Below are 25,714 nucleotides of genomic sequence, written 5' to 3' on the forward strand. Positions count from 1 at the left end.
CTCAACATCCTCGTCGGCCAGCGCTACGTTAAGGAATCCAAAGCACAGTCCGTTTATGAAGAATCCGGTGGAGACTCCGGGGAAGTCCTTCGTGTTCTTCGCAGTATGAAGAAAGTCGCACAGTCTTGTGATGTCGAGTTTCAACTTGATTATCAATGGCGAGCAACTTCTGAGAGAGGAAGTCCTCGGTTTGTCGATTTATATGTCTACAAAATGAAAGACTTTTTGCACAGTGAAGTTACGTGTCAATTCAGTATTGCCTCCGGATTCGTGGAAAAATTACGGCCTTTATTGCGCCGAAATGTGTTGCGTCCCCCACAATCCCGCTTCCGTTCTTCCGGGGATGATTTTCTTCTCCACCCTCGTCCACTTCTCTCCAAAGAAGTGGGGATGCCCAAGTCAACACAACGTTACGATTTCGGTTCCGAAGCTCAACGAACCAGCACTCAGCCCACTCTTCTCGGCAAAGCTTGACATGCCCTCCCGAGCAGCATCAGCCTCAAATGCCCTGTATATTGCATACGCGCACCTGTCAAGTGCTTCGTACAAATGAGGCGTTCCATGGCATTCAGGACAAGCAAGTCCAAGAAGCATGGCATCCAACCTTATCTTGCGGCGAACCGTCCAGAATACTTGGCTCCACATCTGCAGCTTTTGCACAGGTAGGATTGACAGTTGGCTGCAACTCTACCCCGAAAAGTCGAGATGTTGAGGAGTTCGTGGGGCGAAATATGGACCCCGCTCCCCAGATCCCGTACTTCCATCTGGGGCCTAATTCCAAAGTTTCCCTTCGCGTCTATATAGCTCTTGAGATGCGCTTGGCAAGTGTGCTTTTCCATCTTCTCTCTCCTACTTCGCTTGACTCAAGAAACCTAGCAAGATGACGGACAACAAGATCTCCACCAGCCCAGAAATCCAACATGGGCACGGCCGTAATGATCACATCAGATCGGATCCTGAGAAAATCCTCTCTGCTGTTGAGCTGGAGGACGTGAAGGGTGATCATATGGATTACAACCGAGTTGACAGAGAAGTTGCGAAATATGTCAGCGATGTTGCCATTGACATCTCGCCTGAGGAGAACTCCCGGCTCAAGAAGCTCATCGACAGACGAGTTCTCCCGATCATGATTTTCACATACTTCCTCCAGGCACTTGACAAGGGTACCCTTTCCTTTGCCAGTATCATGGGAATCCGAAAAGACACGCATCTCGTTGGACAGCAGTTTTCATGGCTCACTACTTGTATTTACATTGCTATCTTGATTGTCGAGTACCCGACAAATTGGCTCATTCAGAGGTTGCCCATCGGAAAATATCTCGGAATCTCTATCATTGTTGTATGTACACATCTCCAGCCTACTTTTCTCCATTTCGAATGTCCAGAATACCATGCTGAACATTTACCTCGTAGTGGGGTGCCGTGCTCGCTTTGCACTCCGTCGCCACCAACTTCACTCACCTGGTCGTCCTTCGAACCCTTCTCGGAATATTCGAAGCCGTCTGTCAACCAGCATTCGTCTATCTCAGCTCCATGTGGTACAAACGTGAGGAACAAGCTGCTACAGTCTCCTACTGGTACATGATGAACGGTGCACAACAAATTGTCGGCGGATTACTAGCTTACTGCTTTACACTCATCGAAAGCCCGCCCTCACCTATCAAGAACTGGCAAGCGATCTTCATCAGCTACGGATCTTTCTCTGTTCTGTGGGGTCTCGTGGTTCTGATCCTGATGCCCGACAGCCCAATGCGAGCCAAGTGCTTTAGCGAGGCAGACAAGAAGCTGATGATTGAGCGCGTGAGAAGCAACCAGACGGGTGTGCAGAATCGCCACTTCAGATTGGAACATGTGTTTGAGGCTTTCAAGGATCCTCAGATGTACTGTTACTGTCTCATTGCGATCTGTACTACGCTTCCAACGAGTGGTCTCGGGGCATTTGCGAACATTATTATCACTGGATTCCATTTCACGGTCTTGCAGACTCAGTTACTCGCCATGGTTCTTGGTGCATACATCATTATCATTCTGATGAGTAGTATGTGGCTTGTCAACAGGTTCAAGCAAAATGTCCTGATCATGGGGATTTATGTTATTCCGTGAGTCCACACTTTGCCCCTGCTGTTTGTATAGTCTACTGACTCTCCAGATCCTTCATCGGTACCATTGTCCTCATGACTGTCAAGAATACAAACAAAGCAACCCAAGTCGGACTTCTGCTCTCTTACTACATTGTCCTTAGTTTCTGGGCTGCGCAGTCTCTTTCCATGACTCTCATCACCCGAAATGTAGCGGGGCAGACGAAGAAGTCGGTCGTCGTAGCCATGAACTTCATCTGCTGGGCATCCGGCAACGCTATTGGTATGTTCTTTCAGTCTCTTCTATTCAATCACAACATTCTAACAGTCACTTAGGTCCACAGGTCTTCCTCTCATGGGATTCACCTCGCTACCTCATCGCCTTCGCAACACACATGGGCTGCTACGTCCTTCTCGTCATCGTCCTCATATTCCTACGCTGGTACCTCAGGCATGAAAACATGAAGAAGGATCGTGTGCAAGCTGAATTCATGGCTGCTGGGACAGGTGTCGTTCCGGATGTTGGGTTGACTCATGCCTTTGATGATTTGACGGATAAGGAGAACATGAACTTTCGTTATGTGTACTAGAAAGTGAGTAGAACATTTCGATACATTGGAATTGGTGTATGTGATTTGCAATATTTTTAGGATTATTGATATCAGACTTGTGAGAAACTGGATTGAATTGCATCAACATTTTCCTATCTGGTAAAGTGCTCTCCTGAATGAACACATACCTACCCAGATACTCTATGCCATCAGCCCAAAATCTACAGACAATTACTTACGTATCAGGATTCAGTCAGAACTCTCATGTGATGAATATGTCGCATCACATGTTGAAAGGTTTTGACAGGCAACGAGAATCTACCTCAGATTTTCTCCCGTATTGAACTACTCAAAAGCCGAGCGCCAACACCAACGATACTAACAGACTACCGACGACCGTCAACTCTTTGTACCTCATTCACCAGAGTGCTCGCTTGCCGACAAAAAGTCGAAATCTGTTGAGAATCCACACTTCCCTGCTCAATCTCGAGATATTCTCCTTAAGCTTCTCGATGTGAGCTTCTTGTTCGGCTTTCTCGGTAGCCTTATTCTCTGCCTCTGCCTCGTTCTCTGCACCATTCTTCTCTGTCTGTGCATCCTCCTCTACTTCTGCATCCTCCTCTTTTTCTGTAACCTTCTCTGCCTCTGCCCTGGCGGCCGCGTCTTCGTTCAAAGTTTCTGCCTTTTCGTTGTCCATGTTGAGAATTTCACTCGGATTTTGGAAGGTTGATTAGAGTGTCTTGATTTGGATGCCAGTCGGGGCAGCTTGTTGATATATAGTAAAGATCAAAGTTTCTCTCTTTGTACATTTCTTTATCCTAAAAACAAGTCACGAATACTATATTGTTCCATTCACGAAAGGCTAGCTCCTTTGTTGAAATTAGAATAGATTTCCTCCAGCTTGAGTCATAGAGACGAAGCCAGGTCACATCCCACCTTTGTCTAAGGCTTGAATTGATTACCGTGACCTTATTTAGGTGAAGTAAAACAAGACTGTGGAACGAGTGTGCTTCCATACAGGGAAGTTGATGATCAATAGTAACACCAGTGGCAACAGATTTTCTATAGCATCCGCCGTCTCTAAATCTCTTCCATCCAGGCTACCTCGCATCTGATCGCCTCTTCAACCAAATCTGAATACATACCCAAGTTCCATCTTGTGCAAATGGGGCCCCCCTTAACCACGTCTTCCTCCAATTCTCGTTGGGCGTATATACAATCTATCTCTTGTTCTCCCTCGCGAAGGTCAGGGTTACGAGGAATCGCTGCGACTATTCGAGGCAGTCCCCAAAGGCGAAGAAGAATTATCGGGATTTTATTCTGGTTCCAAAGTTCCTGCTTTTGGCCTGGAGAGCTCGTTTCATAGTCTTTGAGAGCTGACAATGCTTCCCACCACCCGTAAGTATCGCAGGTACAAATGGAATTATTCACGACAAGATTCATCATTAAGATTCGAGGATCTTGGCCCCATATGGATCGTAAGGTGTGTTGAGAATCCATTCAACTATCGATTCTTCAATGGAGTCAAAGTGGATTTTGGTTGAAGCTTGAGTAATTGGCGTAGTTTGTATAGGTGAAACTGAAAGAGGGTGTGAGATATACTAGCGTATTTAAGCAAACGCATTCATCGCCTCGTAACAAAGCAAAATTGTGCGTAAATAAACTAGTACGAACATACAAATGCACTCGTTACCTGAATTTCAACAAAGAAATAAACTATTCTTAGTTATAGTAGCCGCCAGTCTAAATATACGATGCATTATGTGCCTTGAATTATAAATAAGTTTGCAAACAAAGATATAAACAAAGAGCAAGGCGCATTCGCTTAGTAGGCGCTAAACCCGAAGCTCAACCTCAATCCCGTGACGGCAAGGAGATTCCAGCCCAACTCGAACTCGAATTTGATCATGGATTCCGCCGCCCAAATCGACGCATGAAGCCCCACCAATACCTAATGACAGACATTCGGCAAGCAAAAAAAGCACAACACTCCTCGAAATACAAGAAAATGACCCCAAATGTATTGAATGGTTACATACCAGCTATCAAGTATTCAGACGTTGAGATTGACCCCGATCTCAACTTCGCTTAGCAGTAAACACACATTTCAAAAACACATTCTTCCGCCTCACCCCCAATACCACCATCTTCACTGTTGTCTCCCACCATCACAGCACAATAACCACTTCTCAAGGCTTATTAAAATCGATAACAATCCTCCCAGCAACCTCCCCTCTCCTAAGCTGCTGTACACTCTCCGGCATCTGACTCAACCCTCTCACCTCACAGATCTGCTTCAACAGTCCCCGCTGAGCGTACTCCAACGCCTTAGCTGTGTCCTGCATAGTTCCTACAAGGGAGCCTATAACTTTGAGATTGCGGAAGGCGAAGTGTGAAGGGTCGCCTCCGATTGTTACGGTGTCTTTTGGGGCTGGTAGATAAAGGCTGTTAGGATCTTGGGGAGTGAAAAAACAGCAGGTAAAGAAAAGGGGAGGGTGAGGGAGAAGGGAGGACGTACGTAATGCAACACAGACGATTACGCCGCCGACTCGGTCTGCGATGTAGCTGATGGCGTTGGCGTATGCTTGGTAGGCAGTTACAATGACTGTGAACAAAACTTGGAGTCAGTATTGCCATTTGAAGTTGAAGATGAAAGAGTGCTAAGATGTCTTGACAGGAGCAATTGTCGTTTGAGGTTGATAGAATAGCTTACTCAGGCTATATTCTTGCTCAAACAAGCTGCAAAGGGGAAAAGAACTCATAAAACACTCACCACCATGCGCTCCAACACCACCAGCGACTCGCTTGACCTCAGCCGCAACATCCTCAACATCTTTAAAGTCCACAAACTCCTCAGCGCCCATCTCGATCGAAAGATTTTTCTTCTGGGCGCCCGTATCGATCACAATAGGACGCATACCCATCGCTTTAGCCAGTTGAACACCTTGAATCCCAACACCGCCTCCACCACCGGGAAACACAACCCACTGTCCGACTTTCAGACCGGAGTCGATCAGTGCTCGATGCATCGTCGAGGCACTACACATGATTGGCCCGGCAATATAATCGCTCACTCCGTCTGGAATTGGGCTCGTGTATTTGGCTGGACTGACTACGTATTGCTGGTAACTCCCTACCCCGCATCAGTTACCCAAGGCCCACAAATTGACCATCCATCACCTCATACCAATTCCCCCCCACTCCCCCCTCCCCAAAAGACAAACACAAGGGGTAATAATAATAGAAAAAAGACTCACCCGTAGCAGCCAACCCCGTATACACCCCGCCCTGACAATAATTCTCCCTCCCTTCCCAACAACACTCACACATCCCACAAACATCCAACAACGGCTTGATCCCTGCTCGATCCCCCACCTTCCAATTCCTCACATTAGACCCAACCTTGACAACCACGCCTGCGCCCTCGTGACCTGCGCATTTCACGCCGAAGGTAGACATGGCGGGCACGTTCCAGTCGTGAAGCATGAAGTGTACGTCGGACATGCAGAGGCCTGTGGCGTTGAGTCGGAGGAGGAGGTCGTTGGGGCCTGGGGGGGAGGCGTTAACCTAGGTGATTGATGAATTGAGAGGAAGGTATCAGTAGATCTCACTCACCTGGCTCCGGGACAGGCACATCTTGGATTTCGACGCGGAAATCTGGACCTAGGGGAGGGATAGTTAGCGAAGACAATCTACCTTAGAGATCAGATGAGGATGAGACGTCTACTGTAGACTAACCTTCGTTGACGCATACGCCTGCTTTACATGTCTTTGGGATATCGAATTCTGTTGGAGCACCACCGTTTTGTTCTGCCATGATTGATTGATTGATTGATTGATTTATGACACCAGTTATAAAACCTAGAAGGAGAGGAGAAGGAGAAGAGAAGGAGAAGAGAAGGATAGATAGATAGATAGATAGATAGATAGATATAAACAAGAATGATTCAAAATGAGGGGATCTCAAAACTCGTTTTATTTGTTCATGGAGCTGGCTCGTGAGCTAGAGGGGGTAGTATCGCGGGGTAGATAATGCGGGGTACATTACCTAGCAATGCTATGACATACCTACCCTACCTATCAATCAGATCCTACCGGCCGGAATGCTAACCTCGGATGGTTTGGTTTGGTTTGAACTTTGAATATTTGTATTGTTTCATGGATTTCTCGAATATGTAAATGGTATCGTAAACGTGGTGCAAGAATCACCCGCTTGCTCGACCGCTCGCTCGCTTGCAAAGATGCATGCTTTCAAAAAACGCCGTTCCCCGTGTCGCAGTCGCCCCCGATTGTAATACAATACCCCGAAAATCGGCCAGTTGTAGGCAGGTAGCAATCCACCTCCCTACTCTCTGCTCTCTTTCCTCCCTTTCACCAGTTCCTAATCAACAACCTATCAACTCAATCCCAACATCCCAACCAACATCCTCTTATGCGCCGTCTCCACCTCCTCACTCCCACTCGCGCTCTCCCCCTCCTTCGGATTCGGATAGTAGAACGCCGCAACAGCAATAATCATATAAACCAATACACACAGCGCGCCCTCTAGATAATTACTCTTCCCATCCCTGAGGAAATTGCCTACCACGAGAATAGCCAGGATCAGCATGACCATGTCGAAGAGCTCGAAGTTGAGATCCATGGGTTTGTGGAGGCCCCAGGCGACGATGATGGTGAGTGGTGCGTTGAAGAGTGCGGTTTGGATGGTGGCGCCGAGGACGTGCGAGAGCGCGAAGTTCATTTGGTTGTCCCAGGCTTCGTCCATGGCTGTTAGGTGCTCGGCGGCTTTTTCGACGATGGGGACGAGGATTAGGCCCATGAAGGCGTCGGAGACGTGGTATTCTTCGACCTGGGGGTGGGGGTTAGTGTCTGTGGTGAATGGGGTATGAGAGGAGGGAGAGGGCTTACTATGTGGTGGATTTGCTCGACGAGACCGATGGCGATGATGGTTACGAGTGCGATTGATACTGCAAGGGCGATGATACATTCCGTGAATGTAAGCCTGTGGAATATTAGCCCTGTTTATATGAAGTTTGATCCGCAAAATCCCGCTTCGAGACATTTCGCCAGCCCAAACCATAGATGTTGGACCGAGCAGGTAAAATACGTACTTGGCTTTCCTGAGGTCCTTATGTCTATCCTCATCGATCATCTCATCATTCTCAAAAAGATCATCATACAATCCATGATGCGTATGCATCTGGAACCAGACATAAATAGCATAAGCGACCATGAGCATAATCGAAGCAATTCGAGAAATCATGACGACTTTATGATCGAGCTCTTCCACAGTGGTGAGGGTGCCGTTGACAAGAGCCGTGTGAAAGGCAACTGGGACGCTGAGACCAAGTCCTCTGTACCAAAGTCAACTTTTGAACAGAATATCAAAGAGACCTGAGTGATAAGATAGGAATGAAATAGAACTTACGCAGTCAAAAGCAACCCACTCCCAACCTCACTAACCGCCTCATGAAACTTCTGCTCATCCCTCCTCATGCCCCCAATAAAAAAGCACATGCCCAAACAAAGCAACAACGTCGCCAAGATCGAACCCAGAATCGCAGCCCTAATAACCTGGAACTGATTCGTATTCAGCAGTACCATGAACAGCACAATCTCCACCACAGAACCCAGTGTAGTCTCCAGCAGGACACCAAACACCTTCGGGAGTTTCCGAGCGAGTTCCTGACCCGCGAAACCAACGAGGTTGGCGCAGGGGACCATGGCGATGTAGTTGAGGATGAAGATGGTTAGGTGCGCGTCGGGTTTGGCATAGCGGACGGCGATGGCGGCGGGGACGACGGGCCAGAGGAGGTTGACGACTTTGGATGCATCTGTAGTTGCAGTGGTGGTTAGCAAGGAGATCGATTCCACTCCAGCTTACACGTTCCCAAAAAGGAAATATTGACTCCACCCCAACCCTTCAAGTCCATCTTCCAGACTTCGTACATAGAAAATTCTATGGGTAAGGTAAAGAGAGGGAACATACAACTCGCCGACTTCCAACAAATCTTCAAGAACTTGAACGGATGGAATCCACGACGGCCACTCTCGCCCTCGGGCTGGATCCCATTGAAGATCTTACTCTTCTCATTTCCATTCCGGGGACTGTTATGTGTAGGAAGGGTTTGGGCGTGCTTCTCGCGCGAGGTAGAGTCGTTGCTGACGGTGGGGTAGTCCCAGGGAGCGCTGCGCTGGGATTCTCGTCTGTGGGAGTTGGAGCTGGCTTTGGGGCCGCTGCTGCGTTGGAATATACCGGGCATGGTGGAGGGGAGGGAGTGTAGTGAGATGTGGTGATAGTTTGGTATGGTACGTCTTGGATGCCGCCTTGGGAGTCTTGGGATGGAGTGCTAGGAGTCTTGGTATTGAACGACGATAGTTGAGTGATGCTTGAGTCGTGGTCGTATCGTCGTGTCGTATCGTCCGTGAAAGGTGACTGAGTGTTTGCTTCTATTTTCCCCGTATGAATCAATCAATTGGCTCAGTCACAGCCCCTTTGTCTCTCTTTGGTGAACAAAAGCAATCGCAAGATATCATAAGTCAAATATCTAAAAGATGGGAAAAGTCCGTCTGTCCCCCCCTTTTTCAAAGATCAAGCGTTGTTGGCCCGGTTCCAGGTGGTCCAAGATCAGGTTTCGAGACAAGGTTCAGTCCGCCCTGGCAATAGCTAAATACCAAGACACGTCCCACGTCACAGTTGTCTTGGCTTCAGCACCACCAGCGAGGCTTGACTGCCTGTGCGACACGGCCATTGGTGCTGGCTATGCGGAGTGACATTTCGATGCTTCTAAAAGTCTTGGGACTTGGGGAACGGGCGGAAAACCAAGGAAATCGTAGCGTTGCCAAATGTTGCTTGTGCTGCTTGTTTTGGTGGTTTGACCTTTGAAGGGAGAGGTGGATATGACAGCTTGTGGTTGTGGCTGGGCTGGAACTGTCGTGAACTCCACTGGTATCTTCATTGTCACTAGGCGGTACGGCCCGACGAAGAGACTGATGAGTTATCTCTTCAGATAAGTAGGTAGAAATTGTGTACCGCAGATATAAATTGCAGTAAACAGAGCCCTTCCACATTTCTTCGATCGCTACCAATGTCATGTCCAAATGACTACTGTAAGGTATTGAGTCTTGAAATTGAACCTCGCGTAGCGAGTCGAGGGGGTCCGTCTCATTTACACCGCCACTCACAACCAGCGGCACGCAGCAGATCTACAGAGATCTAGATCTGCCTCTTCACTCAAGCAGTACCACCAATCACAGCGTGGCTGCTTCAAGCGCACCCCAGATTACAAGAGGTAAGGAGAGCTGAAATCAAGTTCCTGGTGAGAGTCTAGGTGATCGAAGAATCTAACCAAGCTGAATACTTATATTTACGATAAAGGTACCTTATATGCTGGAAGCGTGACTTTGTAAGAAGACTTCAATTCAGATCCGGGTATCAGAATGTGGAGTTCTGCTGCTAGGCGAACACTTGTTCGTTTCCAATTCTGGTACGCCAATTGAAGTCAATTGAATTAGGCATTGAGGCAGTACGGAACTACTCGGGAACACCCGCTGTTGACATCTGTAAGTTTGAATTTGGATTATGCTGACAAGGTCATATTAAGCGGAGAATCTGAAGCCCAACTTCCGACTCACTGTACATCAAGTTGACATGGAGAACTCTGTTGTGTTACAAGTGTGCGCATTTTGGTTCCGAGATGTCTCTGGTGATCGTGGCATGACTTTCGTCCATGTTGAGCCCATGTTGAGCTGCGCCTGTCTCAATGTTTTTTTTTGTTCGGGGCTCGGAAAGCCAGAGGTTCTGAAATGGTATGAGGCCACTCCATACACAGCTCAAACACTCAAGTGGTGTCCTATGCACCACAACTGATAACCTCACACAGGACATCAATCAAGAAAGTCAAAAATCCAGACCAAGCTCCACATACACAGTGCAAGCATCTTTCAATATAAAATACACGGCTATCGCTCGAATACAGTGGAGAGTTTTGTCTTTCCATCCATGCCTCCCCAATTACCGACCCATCCATTACTTTTTATTCTTATCCTCATACCCCTCCACGACGTTCAGACCCAAGCCCTCGGAATCCAAGTACACCTTATTTCTACCACCAGCATCCTGCAAGATCTGTGCAATCGCTCGGGCGTTCTCGATTCTCTTCAAGTCGACGTATGAGCGGGACTTCTTGATAGCATCTCCAATAAGCTCAGCAGAGCGGGCTTCTCCCTGGGCGCGGACGACCATAGCTTGCTTCTCTTGTCGGGCTTTGTCGACGACGAAGGCGGCTCGTTGGGCTTCTTGTTGAGCTACTTGCTTGGCTTCGACGGCGGCTGTGAATTCTGGGGAGAATGCGAGGTGCTGGATGACTCAGTAAAGGAGGTCAAGTTTAGAGTGAAAGGTAACGTACTGTCAAAGAGACATCATCTAACATGATATCGAATCTCGCCGCACGCTTCGACAGGTTCTCTCTAACCAATCTCGCAACGTTCTCACGCTGAGTGATCAATTGAGAAGCATTGAACTGTGCCACCACGCTCTTCAGCACCTCATTGACGATTGAAGGTAGAACTCTCTCATCGTAGTCTGTGCCAAGCGTTCGGTATATTTGTGGAAGAGCATCAACTCGTGGTCTCGAGAGGACACGGCATGTAATGTTCACCATCTGCAGATCCTTTGTTCCAGTAAGAGAAGCAACATTGCGTGGCTTCGCTCGCACATCGTAGTCTATCGGAGTCTCAAACCATGGGATCTTGAAATGAGTTCCTGGAGAAAGCTATTAGTCGCCTCCTCAAGCTTCAACATGTCCAATGCAGTCTGCGTACCTTCCCCGTAGATCTCCTTGCTCACACCGCCTACTCTCGTATATTTGATAGCTCTGTGACCACCATCGACGTTGAAAAGCGCATTGTTTCCGACCATTAAAGCTCCTCCCAGAAGAATCAGACCTCCGACTCCTCCGGCCATTCCCTTTGGTGAAGGGCCACCAGTCTTGCCAGCCTGACTGGCCATCCGTTGAAGCCTCTTCCATGCATCCTGTGGGTTTGACATCTTGACGAATCGAAGGACAGCGTCGAGATGATGTGGGATGAAGGTGGTGATGCTGTTGATAGCTGCGAGGGAAGCAAAGAGTTCAAGGTCCGAATGTTTACTAGTGCATTTTCAGCCGCGCTAATTTCTCCACACTCCTCTCTCTGCTAGCGCCACATCAAATTCAGACCTCAAAGACCTCCGGATCCAGCCTCTCACCCCCCATCAAACATCACCACTACGCAACTGAAGAAACTAACTTGGCACAAGTTGAGCTGCACCGGGCAGAAGACGAGGAAAAGACAGCTTTAGAATAGCCAGAAACACTTTTTCCAAAAGACTTCTGTGCCATTTCCTCTCTACCTTACTCTCCATACTTGAAGGTGATAAGTGATCCTTCACATTCCTGAAGGCCAGTCCAGAGCATCGACCTCGCTGTCGCCGGTTCCTGTGATCTTACTTCCATCCATCTATTTGCAGACCTGAACGGTCTACCTTTTGCTTCAAAGATGTCCAAACCACCCTCCAAGTCGGTCTTTGTTGGCAATATTCCATATGGTGAGTCGCGCTTTTAATCAACTTGCGACGGGACTGACAATTGGCAGGCCTTACAGAAGAGCAGATCATCCGTATATTTAGCACAGCTGGGAAAGTGTTAAACTTCCGATTGGTATATGATAGAGAGACGGGGCGACCAAAGGGATTTGGATTTGTCGAGTTCCCAGATTCAGGTTCGTTGATTGTCCTCACCTTCGTCGCAACACAACTAACCTACCTCTCAAACATAGACTCGGCAGCTTCTGCGGTACGAAATCTCAACGACCATGAAATCATGAATCGCAAGCTACGTGTCGATTTTTCCAATGATGGAGACAATGATGATACTGTAAGGTACAATCTACCTGCATGTTGCTTCTCTAGCTAACACTCCCTCCAAGGCTGCGCCAGCAGAATATCAACCTCCTCCTCCAATGCCAATGCAAATGCCACCCTCCAATGGCTTCCCACCACCTCTTCCCCAAGACTCGGCTGCTCGAAACTCCTCAATCCCTCCTCTTCCCCTCGGCGTCGACCTGCCTCCAGGACTAAACTGCCCAGACGCCATCTCACGAACCCTGAATACCCTCCCACCCGCACAACTCCTCGACGTACTTTCACAAATGAAAACACTCGCCACCACAGACGCCGCACGCGCCACCGAACTCCTCCACCAAGCCCCCCAGCTCTCCTACGCCATCTTCCAAGCCCTCCTCCTCATGGGTCTCGTCTCAACCGAAGCCCTCTCCTCAGTCGTCGAGCAAGCCTCTGCTGCTCCTCCCCTGCATATCCCACAACAGCAGCAGCAGCCACATCAACAGCAACAGCAGTATGCGGCTCCACCAGGAAGTTATCCTCCAGGATTCCCACCTCCACCGCCGCATATGAGTGGGCAATTGGGTATGCCGATGGGAACTCCGCCTACGCATGCACAAGCTTATCCTCCTCCACCTCCGCAACAAAGGGCGCCTCCGCCTCAGCAACAGCAACAGCCACCACAGCAGCAGTCGAATCCTGATACGGATGCGTTGATGGCGCAGGTTATGGCTATGCCGCAGGAGTTGATTGATAGTCTACCACCGGCGGATAGAGCGCAATTGTTGGCTTTGAGGGCTAGTTATGGAAGGTAGTTGGTGAGTGAACTGCTGTGCTTGGCTTGGGAAGCAGATGTAGATTTGGAATGGGTTTCTTGCTAGATGGATGGGACGGAATGCTCTCTTTGCGGCGTAAAACTCTGGTTGAAGGAAAGGATGGGCTTGTCTCAAAAGCATATTCTATCAGATGCGTGGGCTGGCTAAGAAGAAGCATAGCTTGATAATGAAATCGTCTACCATGATTTTCTTCCACATCATTTATCTCCAATTTTGTTTACATTACCCTCTCTCACACGTCCAAGCAATAAAGTCTCGAAGCGAGATTTCAATAAGCTTAAGAACACTAGACACTTGCCTTGAGACACCAGCCTGCAGCCTCATCCCCATTCTCAACCTCAACTCCAAAAATATCGGTCAGTCTCAAACTCCGGCTGACATCGACTCTCGTAAAATTTCTCATCCCACCTTCGATCACATCACATCATATCATAACCCAGCCCACCTTCTACAGTAGTCCCAATCACCCAACGGAAGTGGCGCACCCCTCCCGCCAAGTAACCTTACAGCTAAAACATACCGAAAGCCACCTTCCTGCAGCACCACCACACCACACCACACCTGCCACAACAGGCATCACGTCGAAGCTTACCTACCCTTACTGTAGAGCTTCCGAGAAACATTATTGCGCTACAGTATGGGCCAGGGCGATCGAGTTGAACTTTACTTTAAGTTTATAACTGGTACAGTACTATACTTTATCTTAATTGCAGATGTCTTGTTGTACCTTCCTGAAGGAGCTTAGTCTATTCCCAATCACAGAGATTGTCGTTTATTCTCATATCCTAACCCTTTGAGAGAGTGACTGCTAAGAATCCGAAAAGTCGGCGTGAGGGATAACAGTGGAGTTGGAGTACTACAAATGCCTCATACCCTATTTACCAACAGGTCCAACAGGTCCAACAGGTCCAACAATATTAGCATGCTTGCATGCATACATACATAGCGGGGTAGGGAGATAACCTATGATCTCGCTCGTATCTCTGTGTTACCTTCTCCTCCAGGATAAGCTTATCATCCCATAAACAGCGTCCGGCATTCATCCAGACTAGGAGGTACCTACCCTACCCTTTCCTACCGGTACCTGACGGCTTCTGCGGGGTTTCCCTTCTCTACCCATCCCATCCCACCCTCCCAAGTCTGGATAAAAAGGAACCCAATTGCTTGATTTCTTCAGAAAGGACAGGCAATGTAGAGAAGGGAATTTGAAGAGCGGTGGAGGAATAGAATCCAACGAATGTTACCCTGGACCTGGACCGGATCTGCATCAAGCTTTTGAGCCAGTTACTTGGCGGGAGATGTTGGATGACGGACAGGTGGTGGCACCTTGCTGAGCAAGGAAGACCCGAAGGTAACGTAGAGGTTATGTAAGTTTGTCTGTCTGCCTTTCATGGTATCTAGGTGGGAGGTAGGGTAGCTACAGGTGGGGTGGGTGGCGGGGTATAAGTAAGCTGTTCCCCTGGTTTGACAATACTTTTCTCTTCTTCTTGGTTCTCAAGCTCTTGGGCAATTCCTACTGTCTTGCTCTTCTTTAGCTTCATTTTGTCTACTGTACATTCGTATCTATCGATACAATCAACCTCATCAAAATGGCTCCCCTAAGCTCAATCCCCCTCCTACTACTCAGCACCCTCCTCACCCTCACAACAGCAAGCTACCCCACAACCAACACAACACAATTCACACCCGAGGAAATGCTCAGCATCTCCCGTCGCGGCACAGCCCTCCCCAACGCAGCAGGCACACTAGCACTTTACACCACCTCTCAGCACAGTTTCAAAACTCACAAGAACAGCTATGGTCTCTGGGTGATGAACATCACGAGTGGGGAGAAATGGCTGTATACGAATTCGAGTGCGGCGAGTGATCCGAATTGGTTGGATGGGAATATGTTTGTCTGGTTTGTGAGCGAGGATGATGGGAGTACGAGTGTGGTTGTGGGGGATGCCACGAAGCCGGATGTGGAGTGAGTTTGCCTTTCTATTTTCTGTCAGAAATCAATTGGCGTAATTTTTCAGCATTGCAACTTTGTAATGAGGGGATAATCTGACATCAACAGACCAATCTCTGCAGGTTCAATTCCGGGTCCAGTCAGTGGACTCAAACTCGCTCCAACGGGCAAAGGTACTTGGAATTACGCATTCACTGGATCTGCTGCGCCAAATAGATCACTTTACAATTCTGCTCTTGTTGAGACTCCCGTATCATCTGGGATGATGTATACGAAGATTTTTGTTCGGCATTGGGATGCTTGTAAGTCTCTCCGATCTTTTGACTTGGACTTGCTGACACATTCAGATGTCACTCCGTATAAAAACAGTGTCTGGTACGGCACTCTCACCTCATCTCAGAGTAGTAACGGTACTGCTGGTTTCTCAATCAATGAGCCGATCAACGCTCTGAACGGCACTGGTTTTGAATCCCCAGTTCCTGTTGTCGGTGGAACTGATCAGTAGGTGTCGCCGCATACTTTCTGAGTTTGTAAATCCTAACACTTACCAGATATGCCATCTCATCCAAAGGTCTCGCTTTCATCGCCAAAGATATCAAGCTCCTCGACCCCGTCTACACAAAGTCAGACGTATGGTATATCCCACTCTCGAACTTCACAGCCGCACCCTCCAAACCACAAGCCGTTCTCACCCCAGGCATCGAAGGCGCCTCTGCCTCCCTCGTCTTCTCACCCACCAACAACGCACTCTCTTTCGTCCGGATGAAAGACATTTCCTACGAATCCGACAAGAATCGCATCTTCACCGTCCCAGATGTAACGCAGAACTTGACTGCTACCGAATATTACGCCACAAACGATGGAATCGGTTTCTGGGACCGTAGTCCTGGTCCCATACTCTACAGCAAGGACGGAGCGACCATTTTCGCTGTAGCAGAAGACTTTGGCCGTGTTAGACTCTGGAGTCTATCATCTGACCCTGCAAAAGCCGAGACTCCAGCGCTGGTCTTCGCCGAAGGGGGAGTTTCGGATGTACAGTGGTTAGCTGGCGACAAGCTTCTCGTCACTAGCAGTAGTTTTATCGACAACTCCGTCTACTCATCCGTGGACCCTACCATAGCGGCGGGCAGTAATGCTACAGAAGGCATCACGCTCTTGTCCGCCAACCTCAACTATGGATCAAAATGGGGTCTGTCTCGCAGCCAAATCTCAGATGTATACTACAAAGGTTACGGCGACTACATGGTCCACGCCTTCGTCATCAAACCCTCCACCTTCCAACCCAACAAGACCTACCCCCTCATGTTCTACGTCCACGGCGGTCCCCAAGGCGCAACCGCCGACGTCTGGTCCAACCGCTGGAACATGCTCGTCTGGGCCGAACAAGGCTACGTAGTCGTAGCATTCAACCCCACGGGCTCCACCGGCTTCGGCCAAAATCTCACAGACGGCATCCAAAACCAATGGGGCGGCCGGCCCTACCAGGACCTCGTCCTCGGCTGGCAATACATCGAGGAGCACCTCCCCTTCATCGACACATCCCGCGCTATGGCAGCTGGCGCATCGTATGGCGGATACATGATGAATTGGATCCAAGGCAACCCACTCGGGCGGAATTTCAAAGCGCTGTTTACACACGACGGCCCATTCTCAACCCTCAACATGCCTTCTAGCGAAGAACTCTGGTTTCCCCAGCACGACTTCAACGGCACGCTGGCAACCGCATGGGACAACTACGCGGTGTGGAACCCAGCCAACAAGACTGATCAGTGGGCGACCCCCCATCTGGTTGTGCACAACGAGCTGGATTACAGATTGCCGGTTAGTGAGGGGTTGGCAACGTTCAATACGCTGCAGGAGAGAGGCGTGCCGAGCAAGATGCTGATTTTTCCCGATGAGAATCATTGGGTTCTTAAACATGAGAATAGTCTTGTGTGGCATAAGACGGCGATGGATTGGTTGAATGGGTATGTGGGGTTGCCGAGGTATTCGAAGCCTGGGGATGAGGCGTTTAGGGCGATTTTGATGAATGGGGAGTGGGATTATTAGACTTTCTTTGGTTCTGGGAGGAGGGAGATAGGAGATTGATGATAGTGATTGGGACGTAGAGTGTTGGAATCATCTACAACGCTGTGGAGAAGTAATGTCATCCAAAGATACTCAAAAAATCGCAATGATTATGTTTGATTGATGAACAAAACCTACCTCTCCATCTCACCAAACTCTTTTCCATACTCACCAACTACTCCATACCACCAATCCAGGCTCAATATCAATGTCAAAGCTTCTATATCAAGCAAGGCCGCCACCATAGCGGTATGGAGAAATGCTAAGCGAAATTTAACAAACGGCTTTATTTACAAACACACCCCCACCCCCTTCTCAATTGACAGAACGCCTATTTACCGTTTCTCATCTAAATATCATCGCTGTGATCACGGCAGTAACAAACAGCGGAACAAAAATCTAGTAATAGATCTTTGGATTCCTAGTAATGTAGCAAAGTCCAATCGGACATTGAATTATCTACAGAGCACATACAAGGTTGCGGCATGCCTGCGATACGGGTTCCACACTTCTAATATCGTCGTCGTATCTGTATCTTTCTATATACCCGTTGGTATATATGAATAGATATATATGCTCAAATGCCGCCAGATATAACTCCAAATACGCCTGCCAATGTACGCTGGATGCTGCTACCACCAAGATTGAACGCTAAACCTCAATCCAAACCCAGTCCCAAAATCGAAATGCCCCTCCATCCCCCTCCCCATTATTCTACCTCTCCTCTCCCCTCTCTCCCCTCTCCCCTCTCCCCCTCTCCACCAACACCCCATTCTCCAAAACCCTAATCTCCCCACCCCTAACCGCAACATCGATCAACCCCCGCGCCAAAACATCAACCCTCACCGACGGCAGCAGACCAAGACCCATCATCACCAACCCCTTAAACCCACCTACCTCTTTCGACAACACGAAAGTTGGTCGTGCGATGTATGATTCGAATCCCGCCGCGTTGTTGTTGTGGTTATTTTCTGCGAAGGAGAGGAGGTTGAGTTCTGCTTGGCCCTGGGGGTGGGAAGGGGGGGAGGATGTTAGTGAGGTGAGGTCTAGTTCAGTTGTGAGGGAGGGGACTCTTTCGAGTTTTGGAGAAGGACATATGATGAAAATATGAAGGATGACCAGAGCGCATAGATAGGTCAAGAGGAGAGAAAAGAAGGGCGGGGAACATACAGCTACTTTCCTCGCCTCAGGAAAGAACCACACCGAAGCATTCTGATCCCTAACCACCACGAACCCACTCAGAAACACAAACCGGAAGGGTCTACCTACCGGACGAGGGAGGGCGGAAAACGCTTTCACAGCAGCGAGTGTATATTCCACAGTGACTTTTCTCGTGACTTCAATATTTGTTGATTTTGCTCCTATGGCCCTACCACATTTAATACGCATCAGCCAAAACTCCTCTTTTGAAAAAAGATTGATAATCAGAGGGCTGGAAATCTCACCATATACACCCCTCAGCACCTTCCAGCTTCTTCAACACATCTGGTGTGTAGGAAGTGAAATCATCAATGATAACCACGCTGACTTTTGGATTTGAGGTGAGGTTTTCTGGGAGTGGTTTCCGCGAGAGGGCGATGATGGATGTTATTTCTGGGTTGGAGATGGCTTGTGTTAGGACCTCGGATCCGATGAATCCGCTGCTGCCGGTGAGGATGATCTTCATTTTTATCGAAATTCAAAAGCACTGAGATGCGGCTGTTTGCGTATGCGGTTGAAGAGTTGGAGTGTGGCGAGATGATTCGGTTGTTTGACGAGAATGTGGTTTTTGGTGCTTTGTGGATTGGAGAGAAGGGAATTGGAGCAGGCTTTTTGTTTATTTGTTAACGTTTTATTATGGCGTAACTGTATGCCATGTCCGATCAAGTATATATACAATCAAGAGAGAGAACTCGCTTCAATCCGCACCGCGTTTGAATATCACGCCGTGTATGCGAGGTCGTCCCGAGTTGACGTCGGTGGTGTGCTGCACGGCATGATGTTCGTCCGCCGGGTGTGCCCGATCACGTGTGTTGAGTTCGACATGAGCGTTCTTGGAGAGAGGGAAAGAAAGACTTGTAGGAAGCATGTCAAAGTCTGAAAGACTATCAGCTATCGATGAGGATACTATGGAGCGTATGAAAACAAGGATAGCGCTTGTGAGAAGTCTCGTGTCTATTCAAGCCGGTAATAACACTGTTTTCATGACAACTCCATCTCATGGTACTTACCCAATGATTTCTTCGAATTCGACGACTTTTGAATAGCTAAAAACCGTGATGGAGAAAGTATAACAAGAAACAAGCGAGTTTACACATTTCGCAGAAGAAGGAACGGGTACTTTTCGGATTTTCCGGTCCAGCTAGCACAACCACACCCTGCGCAACTGCCTCTGTTCATGCGCAGACTGTCAGAGTAAGCCTTGCATTGTGGGATTCCAATTGAACGAACATAACGCCATGAGTGTTAAAAGGTATAGGTTTTATCGGCCGAGATGTGTCTCTGGCGAACGATGTTCTCGCTTCCGACCTGCACTTGCAGTCTCTGAGTAAAAAGTAGAAGCGTCTCGAATGCCCAAGCAGGCTAGGCCTATTCCCCTGTGCCCAATACTTTACCCTAGCTCTGCAGCTCTTTCCACGACATCTTAAACCAGAGAAGCTGTATAGTACTTGCATCTTACCAGATTATCTCGCAAGATATGCACATGCCCTTGTTCCAGCGCGTTGCAAAACGCGTCCTAGCTTCCTCGGCAGATTGCCATTCGCACAACCCCGCCTTCCCCTTGTCCTATTATTCCATCCCTTCGTCATATATTTTCGACCGAGTAACTTCCATAGAGATTCTCTGCTCAATCGCAATTAGACATCGCTGCTCGGAGTCGAGGTCGAGGTCGAGGTCGTGTCGATCATAAGGGTGGTTCCGTGATCGGGTTCCGAACGCGTCCGCCATATCGGTAAGATCGATAATCCTGCTGAAGAATTCAAGGTTCATCGGCTCGAAAATATTGCTTTCCTGTACGGACAGATACGTAGGGAGGGGTTCGTGGTTTGGATAATCATGTTGCGTTCTGTTGTTGTCAAAAGCGCCTGGTCCGCGACGCGACGGAAAGTCCAGGCGAAGGTTTGGCACTGGCTCGTTTAGAGTGCCGAATTGGGAAGGAGGGGTAAACAAAACAGATTGATTACTTGGAACCCTGCCAACAGCAGATGTTGCCCCGATCGTCTCGAACAGGGAATTAATCGTTAGGCCTTCAAGGCTTCCAGATAGCTATTTTCTAACTGAAAATGGTACCTAATCTATCCTCAGAGCGGACTTGGAAGTCTGTTCGACACTCTGGTTACTTGATTAATATACCTATCAATGGCATCAATTGTTCTGCTAAAAGTATCTTCTACTTTACAAGATGTAGAATCTCTACTCTATATAAAAGCAAACAACGAAACTTCCAGACACTAGAATAATCGAGGGGGTGTAAGTCATACCACCGTGCAGCTTTACGTGGACTTATTAGTGGACGACTTGAAGGGTTTCAGCCTCATTCAAATATCAAAGTTTCGCGCAGAAAAACACAATCAAGACACCTGCCTATCTCCTTTTTAGCATTCTACAAATGCAACTAAACACAACGATATTATATTCAAAACGCTTCGGCTATTAACAACAAGTCCACTGTCCACTATACCAAACTCAAAAATCCCCCAACTTAGAAATCAAGAATCCTGTATCCTCCTTCAAGCCCAGATTCCTCTACTCATGTCCTGCCTCCCCTGCCCTGCCCTGCCCTCTCTTCCTCTCTATAACCCCAACAGACCCCACAAAATAATCAATTTCCCCTTCCCCCCATTTCTATATCACATCCACATCTACATCCACATCTATGACTTCACTTCTGTTCAAGTCTATTCTATTCCACTCTACTCCACACCACAGCCAATTTTTATCTCAAGCAAGAATAAAATACAATACACAGTATAATTATAATTACCATTACAAGTACCAAACCCCATCCTCACCATTGAATCACATACATATTCCAAATTCTCCTCTCAGTACTCCAACTCCCTCTCCCAGAACCAAAACCCTTCATTCCCTCCCTCCAGCCCGTCATCGACTCCGAATCATACATCTCTCCATTCAAATTCCAATTGCCCATCCCAACCAACCTATCTCCAAGAATAAACTGCCCAACGACCCCTCCCTATCCTATCCCATCCTATCCCATCACATCACATCCCACCCCTCCCTAACCCTTCCAAACCCTTCCCTTCCCTCCCCCCAACCTAACTTCAGCCCAACCCGAAAGGAACAAACGTACATCGATCAATTCAATCAATTCAATCAACTCAATCAATTCAACCAGTCCGATCAGTCCGAGCGGGGCAGGGCATCAGAACCACAGAACCACAGAATAGGAATTCAAAATCATACATACATACAAGTGAACAAACAAACAAACAAACAAACTAACTAACTAATTGACTGACTAACTTGCAGTATAATCAAAACAATCAATCAATCAATCAATCAAACAAACAAACAGCAGGCCATGCCAGGCCAGGCCACTAATTAAATCTTTTTTTTTTTTTTGAGGAAAGAAAGACAAGAAAGACAAGAAGGATGGATAAGGAAGGATGTTATGAGCTTGTAGCTAGCTACGTTACGACTTCGAGGAACGTAGAAAAGTAGAAACGTGGAACGTGAAGTGGAGTAGAGTAAAGTAGAGTAGAGTAGATTGATTTGCCTGAAAGATTCAGCGGAAGAGGGTGTAAGAAAGAGGTGGGGAGAGAGAGAGTAGAGAGCGAAAAGAAAAAGGAGGATAGAAGAAGGAAGGGATTAGAAAGGGGTGGGTGTTCTGTAATCTTCATTCGTTTCATTTCTATATCAACAGTTTCTGCCTTCTGCTCTCTGCTCTTGCTCTTGCTCTTGCTCTTGCTCTTGCTCTTGCTCTTGCTCTCTGTTCTGCTCTCTGTTCTGCTCTCTGTTCTGCTCTCTGCTCATATCCATCTATCCACTACTGACTGCTAAAAACCCTCTGCTCTATTCACTCCTCTCAATATTCTCTCAATATTCTCTCCACTTCTCTTCCGTCTTCTCATCTCTCCAGTTGTCTTCCCATCAATCAATCAATCAACCAACCAGCCAGCCACTTCGCACGGAAACAAAACATGTATCCGTATCAGGAGAAAAAGCCAAATAGGAAAGCGAAAAACCAGAGCTAGCAAGTAAGTAAACAAGGCATGCAAGCAAGCAGCAACAGCAGCAGCAATGATAGCACAATCAACCAGTCAGTCCACGCACGCACGCACGCACGCACGCACTCAATGCACGACACCTATCCATGCAATGCAATGCATGCCATCCGTCCATCCATCTACGGTATATGAAACAAGACGGACCAACAGACAGTTCACAAGATAATCCATATCCGCCATTCCCTTCTAGATAAAGGAATACCATCTTCCACCATGCCATCCTCCTCACACCCATCTACAAGCAAAGCAAGGCAAGCCAAAACAAAAGTCCAAGGAGCAAAAGCAAAAGATGACCGAGACCAAGACCATCCTTCCCAAGCGCGCCCGCCATGCCGATGAGAGATAAGATGAGATGATTAGAGCAGAGCAGAGCAGAGCACAAGCTTGCCAACAACCCAAGCAAGCAAGCCCAAATGCGAAAAACGGTGTGTAATCCAGGTATTAGAAGATGTGGTAAGAGGAAGGTATGTAGCGAAGAGTCAGAAAGGCGTCCATGGAAAAGATTCGATCCGGAGGAGAAGAGCGACAAGCGGAAATGATGAGCGAAAAGCAGGAAGAGTGACAGAGAGACAATATGTACGGTTGATTCTGCATAATTGTGAGGTTCGAGAAGTAGTGTCAGATGGAGTAAGAGTCCGACGTCGAGCGATGAGATGCAGAAAGACGTGAACCTTGGAAAAAGGAAAAAAACAGGGCGTAGTTCTCGAGGGGCTGGAGGATCGTGATAATTCTCATATGCGATCGTTCTCGTATGTGTAGTTTTTGTATTCGTGTTTTGTGAGGGGGGCATTAAGCCGTCAAAAGGAGTGTGGTCCAGGATTCCCGATCCAAGAATTTGGGTAATGAGGATCCGCCACCAAGGGCAGGGATCAATAACATGAAAGGCTAATTCAAAAGTATGCCGATGCAATATGCACGCCAATACGCCAGACCAAATAGTGAAAAAAGGTAAAGTGCATACCATCTTTCGAAGATAGTAGCGAAGACAAGCTCGTCGAGTTCCAAAGGACGAGTGTCGAAGAAAGGTTGGCAGGTGATATCCCATGCCATAGATTGAACCAAACGCCAGAAATGCCAAAACGCCGTGTCAATGCAAATATTAGTATGATACCATACGACGTGCATGGCCACGATCAAGACTGAAACCTGGGGAGGTCATTCCTGTCATCATGAGGTCTCCACCAGTACTGCCACGAGACCGATTTGGTGCAGTAGGGCTGTCGTCTATTTGTCCTTGTCCAAAGGCAAAAGTTTGTGCCCGACTCAGTTTGGTTCTGTTTTGACGAAGTCTTCCCATCTCCCTCTCGCAGGTGTATGCATGCTCCTTGGCATCCATCTCGACGTAGTTCTGGGGGAAGCAACGATTTCTGTGTTCGGAAAAGAAGGTACTGTATCCACCATCAAGGATATAGACTTCAGGGTAGGTGAGCTTTGGATATTGCTCAGCATTAGTAGAACGATCTTGTTTTCGAATGTGTCGAGCCATGATCGGTGCACGGTGGGCGGAGTATTCGCAGTGAAAGATTAATAGTGTCTTGCCAGGTAGGCTGGTCTCGAAGAGTTGGCTTGCGAGGAGTTCTTTGTCGTTGTAGTTGACAGCACCATCAATGTGACCACCCTCGAACTCGTACTCGAAGCGGCAGTCGATGATCATCCTTTGATCATAACTAGGATCGAACTTTCCATCCAATACCTGCAGCAGAGTATCCTTGGTGATCCTTGGGATACTATCTGGTTGGCCTTCCTGGAAGAAATGTGGTAGCACCGGTTGATGAAGTTCGTCAACGTCCATAACAGTATGAAGGTTGCTTGTCGGGATATCATCCTTCTTTCCCTTCATCACATCCGCTGGGTTCTCGAACATGCTCAACGATCGACGGAATTGCTTTCTAGGCCGAATTAACGGATTAGAAGGCCTTCTAGTGTGATTGCCGATCGGCGAACCGTTTCGAAAAGATATCCCATTCATGCTACCAAAAGGTTTACTCTGACGCGGAGGGCCCATGAGCGAGACCGAAGGACTGTTGGCAGATTGTGGTCTTCGTTCTTGTGGGGGTGACTCCATGAAGCACTCTCCGAGGGACATCGAAGTCGTCGTCGACAGCTTGCTACTTCCAGCACCAAAGCGGAAGGGAGGCAATTGACTTTCGGGATTTCGAGGTAATGAGTTCGTCGAGTAACCTTTTGTTCTCGTAAGGGATGGTCGGACCAGGATAGATTTCCTTCGCCTATAATATGATCAGCATATAAGTTCCCAAATGGAAGACGCAATTCCGTACTCGAGTCCAGTTGGTCTGGGTGCGTCCAGGAATGCTGGACGAGGCGGAGATGAAGGCATCATATTCTCATTGACATGCCCAGGTGTTGGTGATTGGATTTCAATCTGTGCTGCAAAGTATGGCTGCTTGTGTGGGAGAGGCGAGATATCCATTCTTTCTTCCAACGGTCCTGGGGATGATGACGGTATGGGAGGAGTTGTGACACAGTCTAGACAATGTTAACTCCAGATCTACCCGATATCAATCTGCCATCTTACCCCGACCATCAATTGTGCCAAACAAGTTCGAAGTAAAGAGGGACCTGCGAGGAGTAGGCAATTGAGGGCTGTATTTTTGTTAGCCATGCCGAGGGAAGTACAATGGAATGCATACCTCATATCAATGTGGAAATTCTGGGAAAGATCTGCCGCCAGACTTGCTGTAGGAGAAGATCCACGGACTGGCTTGATCTGGAAGTAATCGGGCTTGCTCGAGTAATAATCTGACTTGCTCGGTCGCTTCATGCTGAGGTCACGGAAGTTGAAAGCTCCAGGTCCAAATCCGCTATTAGAGATATGTGCGTGAGGATGCGAGGTGTACATGTGATCCATTCCCCAGGATGGCATGAAGGAGGGTTGCTGCATTGCAGCTAAGGGTGATGAAGCCTCCATATTGATGTGTGATAATGGTGGAGTAGATGCGAGGGTTGGAGAGTCGTAGTACAATCAATTGCACGGCGAGAGTAGTTCCACTGCAGGGAATTGATCGAGGCAATTGCAGACAACGATTCGAGGTATCTCAGCTAGGTCGATTGGGACGAATTGGGGAGGAGGAATCCAATCGTCGAAATGGTACCAAGGCG

At 48.0% G+C, this 25,714-nt stretch overlaps 9 protein-coding genes across 10 annotated transcripts; 3 read left to right on the forward strand and 6 right to left on the reverse strand.

The window, feature by feature from the left end:
* The first annotated feature begins 388 nt into the window (after window positions 1-388).
* ONS95_003400 (uncharacterized protein) lies at window positions 389-2,756 on the forward strand. Its single transcript, XM_058496708.1, has 4 exons — window positions 389-1,339; window positions 1,414-2,099; window positions 2,150-2,361; window positions 2,415-2,756. Exons 1-4 carry the CDS (start codon window positions 881-883, stop codon window positions 2,666-2,668), a joined length of 1,611 nt encoding a protein of 536 aa, XP_058353960.1. The 5' UTR covers window positions 389-880; the 3' UTR covers window positions 2,669-2,756.
* A 291-nt stretch (window positions 2,757-3,047) lies between these two features.
* Window positions 3,048-3,326, reverse strand: ONS95_003401 (uncharacterized protein; the record flags this gene model as incomplete). The annotated part of the gene is made up of 1 exon (XM_058496709.1): window positions 3,048-3,326. One exon carries the CDS (start codon window positions 3,324-3,326, stop codon window positions 3,048-3,050), a length of 279 nt encoding a protein of 92 aa, XP_058353961.1.
* A 376-nt stretch (window positions 3,327-3,702) lies between these two features.
* Window positions 3,703-6,533, reverse strand: ONS95_003402 (uncharacterized protein). Its single transcript, XM_058496710.1, has 7 exons — window positions 6,368-6,533; window positions 6,245-6,292; window positions 5,887-6,177; window positions 5,403-5,762; window positions 5,148-5,234; window positions 4,669-5,060; window positions 3,703-4,208 (listed from the first exon to the last, which is right to left on the reverse strand). The coding sequence occupies exons 1-6, from the start codon at window positions 6,444-6,446 to the stop codon at window positions 4,819-4,821; spliced, it is 1,107 nt and encodes a 368-aa protein (XP_058353962.1). The 5' UTR covers window positions 6,447-6,533; the 3' UTR covers window positions 3,703-4,208; window positions 4,669-4,818.
* Window positions 6,534-7,025: 492 nt separating this feature from the next.
* On the reverse strand, window positions 7,026-8,892 carry ONS95_003403 (uncharacterized protein; the record flags this gene model as incomplete). The annotated part of the gene is made up of 5 exons (XM_058496711.1): window positions 7,026-7,478; window positions 7,538-7,631; window positions 7,741-7,983; window positions 8,058-8,463; window positions 8,619-8,892. 5 exons carry the CDS (start codon window positions 8,890-8,892, stop codon window positions 7,026-7,028), a joined length of 1,470 nt encoding a protein of 489 aa, XP_058353963.1.
* Window positions 8,893-10,192: 1,300 nt separating this feature from the next.
* Window positions 10,193-11,846, reverse strand: PHB2 (Prohibitin-2, subunit of the prohibitin complex (Phb1p-Phb2p)). The gene is made up of 3 exons (XM_058496712.1): window positions 11,453-11,846; window positions 11,038-11,393; window positions 10,193-10,988 (listed from the first exon to the last, which is right to left on the reverse strand). The coding sequence occupies exons 1-3, from the start codon at window positions 11,676-11,678 to the stop codon at window positions 10,659-10,661; spliced, it is 912 nt and encodes a 303-aa protein (XP_058353964.1). The 5' UTR covers window positions 11,679-11,846; the 3' UTR covers window positions 10,193-10,658.
* Window positions 11,847-12,166: 320 nt separating this feature from the next.
* On the forward strand, window positions 12,167-13,324 carry ONS95_003405 (uncharacterized protein; the record flags this gene model as incomplete). The annotated part of the gene is made up of 4 exons (XM_058496713.1): window positions 12,167-12,215; window positions 12,263-12,388; window positions 12,446-12,543; window positions 12,596-13,324. The coding sequence occupies 4 exons, from the start codon at window positions 12,167-12,169 to the stop codon at window positions 13,322-13,324; spliced, it is 1,002 nt and encodes a 333-aa protein (XP_058353965.1).
* Window positions 13,325-14,934: 1,610 nt separating this feature from the next.
* Window positions 14,935-17,345, forward strand: ONS95_003406 (uncharacterized protein; the record flags this gene model as incomplete). The annotated part of the gene is made up of 4 exons (XM_058496714.1): window positions 14,935-15,311; window positions 15,405-15,598; window positions 15,644-15,797; window positions 15,848-17,345. 4 exons carry the CDS (start codon window positions 14,935-14,937, stop codon window positions 17,343-17,345), a joined length of 2,223 nt encoding a protein of 740 aa, XP_058353966.1.
* Window positions 17,346-17,775: 430 nt separating this feature from the next.
* ONS95_003407 (uncharacterized protein) lies at window positions 17,776-20,413 on the reverse strand. 2 transcript variants are annotated; one of them, XM_058496715.1, is made up of 3 exons: window positions 19,574-20,413; window positions 18,534-19,439; window positions 17,776-18,368 (listed from the first exon to the last, which is right to left on the reverse strand). In XM_058496715.1, exons 2-3 carry the CDS (start codon window positions 18,750-18,752, stop codon window positions 18,078-18,080), a joined length of 510 nt encoding a protein of 169 aa, XP_058353967.1. In that variant the 5' UTR covers window positions 18,753-19,439; window positions 19,574-20,413; the 3' UTR covers window positions 17,776-18,077. The 2 variants fall into 2 exon arrangements, with proteins under 2 accessions (XP_058353967.1, XP_058353968.1); XM_058496716.1 differs by having other exon boundaries at window positions 17,776-18,732; window positions 18,809-20,413.
* Window positions 20,414-23,693: 3,280 nt separating this feature from the next.
* Window positions 23,694-25,523, reverse strand: CDC25 (cell division cycle- protein; the record flags this gene model as incomplete). The annotated part of the gene is made up of 4 exons (XM_058496717.1): window positions 23,694-24,822; window positions 24,874-25,081; window positions 25,131-25,198; window positions 25,246-25,523. 4 exons carry the CDS (start codon window positions 25,521-25,523, stop codon window positions 23,694-23,696), a joined length of 1,683 nt encoding a protein of 560 aa, XP_058353969.1.
* Between the last annotated feature and the right edge of the window lie 191 nt (window positions 25,524-25,714).

This window comes from Cadophora gregata (assembly GCF_030347475.1).
Source record: "Cadophora gregata isolate MNR1 chromosome Unknown scaffold_12, whole genome shotgun sequence".
NCBI classification, from domain to species: domain Eukaryota; kingdom Fungi; phylum Ascomycota; class Leotiomycetes; order Helotiales; family Ploettnerulaceae; genus Cadophora; species Cadophora gregata.

Bases quoted from the DNA above. Each gene is read 5' to 3' on its own strand.
- ONS95_003400 (XM_058496708.1), top strand. From the start codon at position 881: ATGACGGACAACAAGATCTCCACCAGCCCAGAAATCCAACATGGGCAC. The intron at 1,340-1,413 runs GTATGTACACAT...TTTACCTCGTAG, and splicing joins TCGGAATCTCTATCATTGTT to TGGGGTGCCGTGCTCGCTTT. The intron at 2,100-2,149 runs GTGAGTCCACAC...CTGACTCTCCAG, and splicing joins ATGGGGATTTATGTTATTCC to ATCCTTCATCGGTACCATTG.
- ONS95_003402 (XM_058496710.1), bottom strand. From the start codon at position 6,446: ATGGCAGAACAAAACGGTGGTGCTCCAACAGAATTCGATATCCCAAAG. The intron at 6,178-6,244 runs GTGAGTGAGATC...CCTCCCCCCCAG, and splicing joins TGTGCCTGTCCCGGAGCCAG to GCCCCAACGACCTCCTCCTC. The intron at 5,235-5,402 runs GTGAGTGTTTTA...TTTTGTTCACAG, and splicing joins TGGTGTTGGAGCGCATGGTG to TCATTGTAACTGCCTACCAA.
- PHB2 (XM_058496712.1), bottom strand. From the start codon at position 11,678: ATGTCAAACCCACAGGATGCATGGAAGAGGCTTCAACGGATGGCCAGT. The intron at 11,394-11,452 runs GTACGCAGACTG...AGCTTTCTCCAG, and splicing joins CAAGGAGATCTACGGGGAAG to GAACTCATTTCAAGATCCCA. The intron at 10,989-11,037 runs GTACGTTACCTT...TGAGTCATCCAG, and splicing joins TAGATGATGTCTCTTTGACA to CACCTCGCATTCTCCCCAGA.
- ONS95_003407 (XM_058496716.1), bottom strand. From the start codon at position 19,029: ATGAAGATCATCCTCACCGGCAGCAGCGGATTCATCGGATCCGAGGTC. The intron at 18,733-18,808 runs GTGAGATTTCCA...TAAATGTGGTAG, and splicing joins GGTGCTGAGGGGTGTATATG to GGCCATAGGAGCAAAATCAA.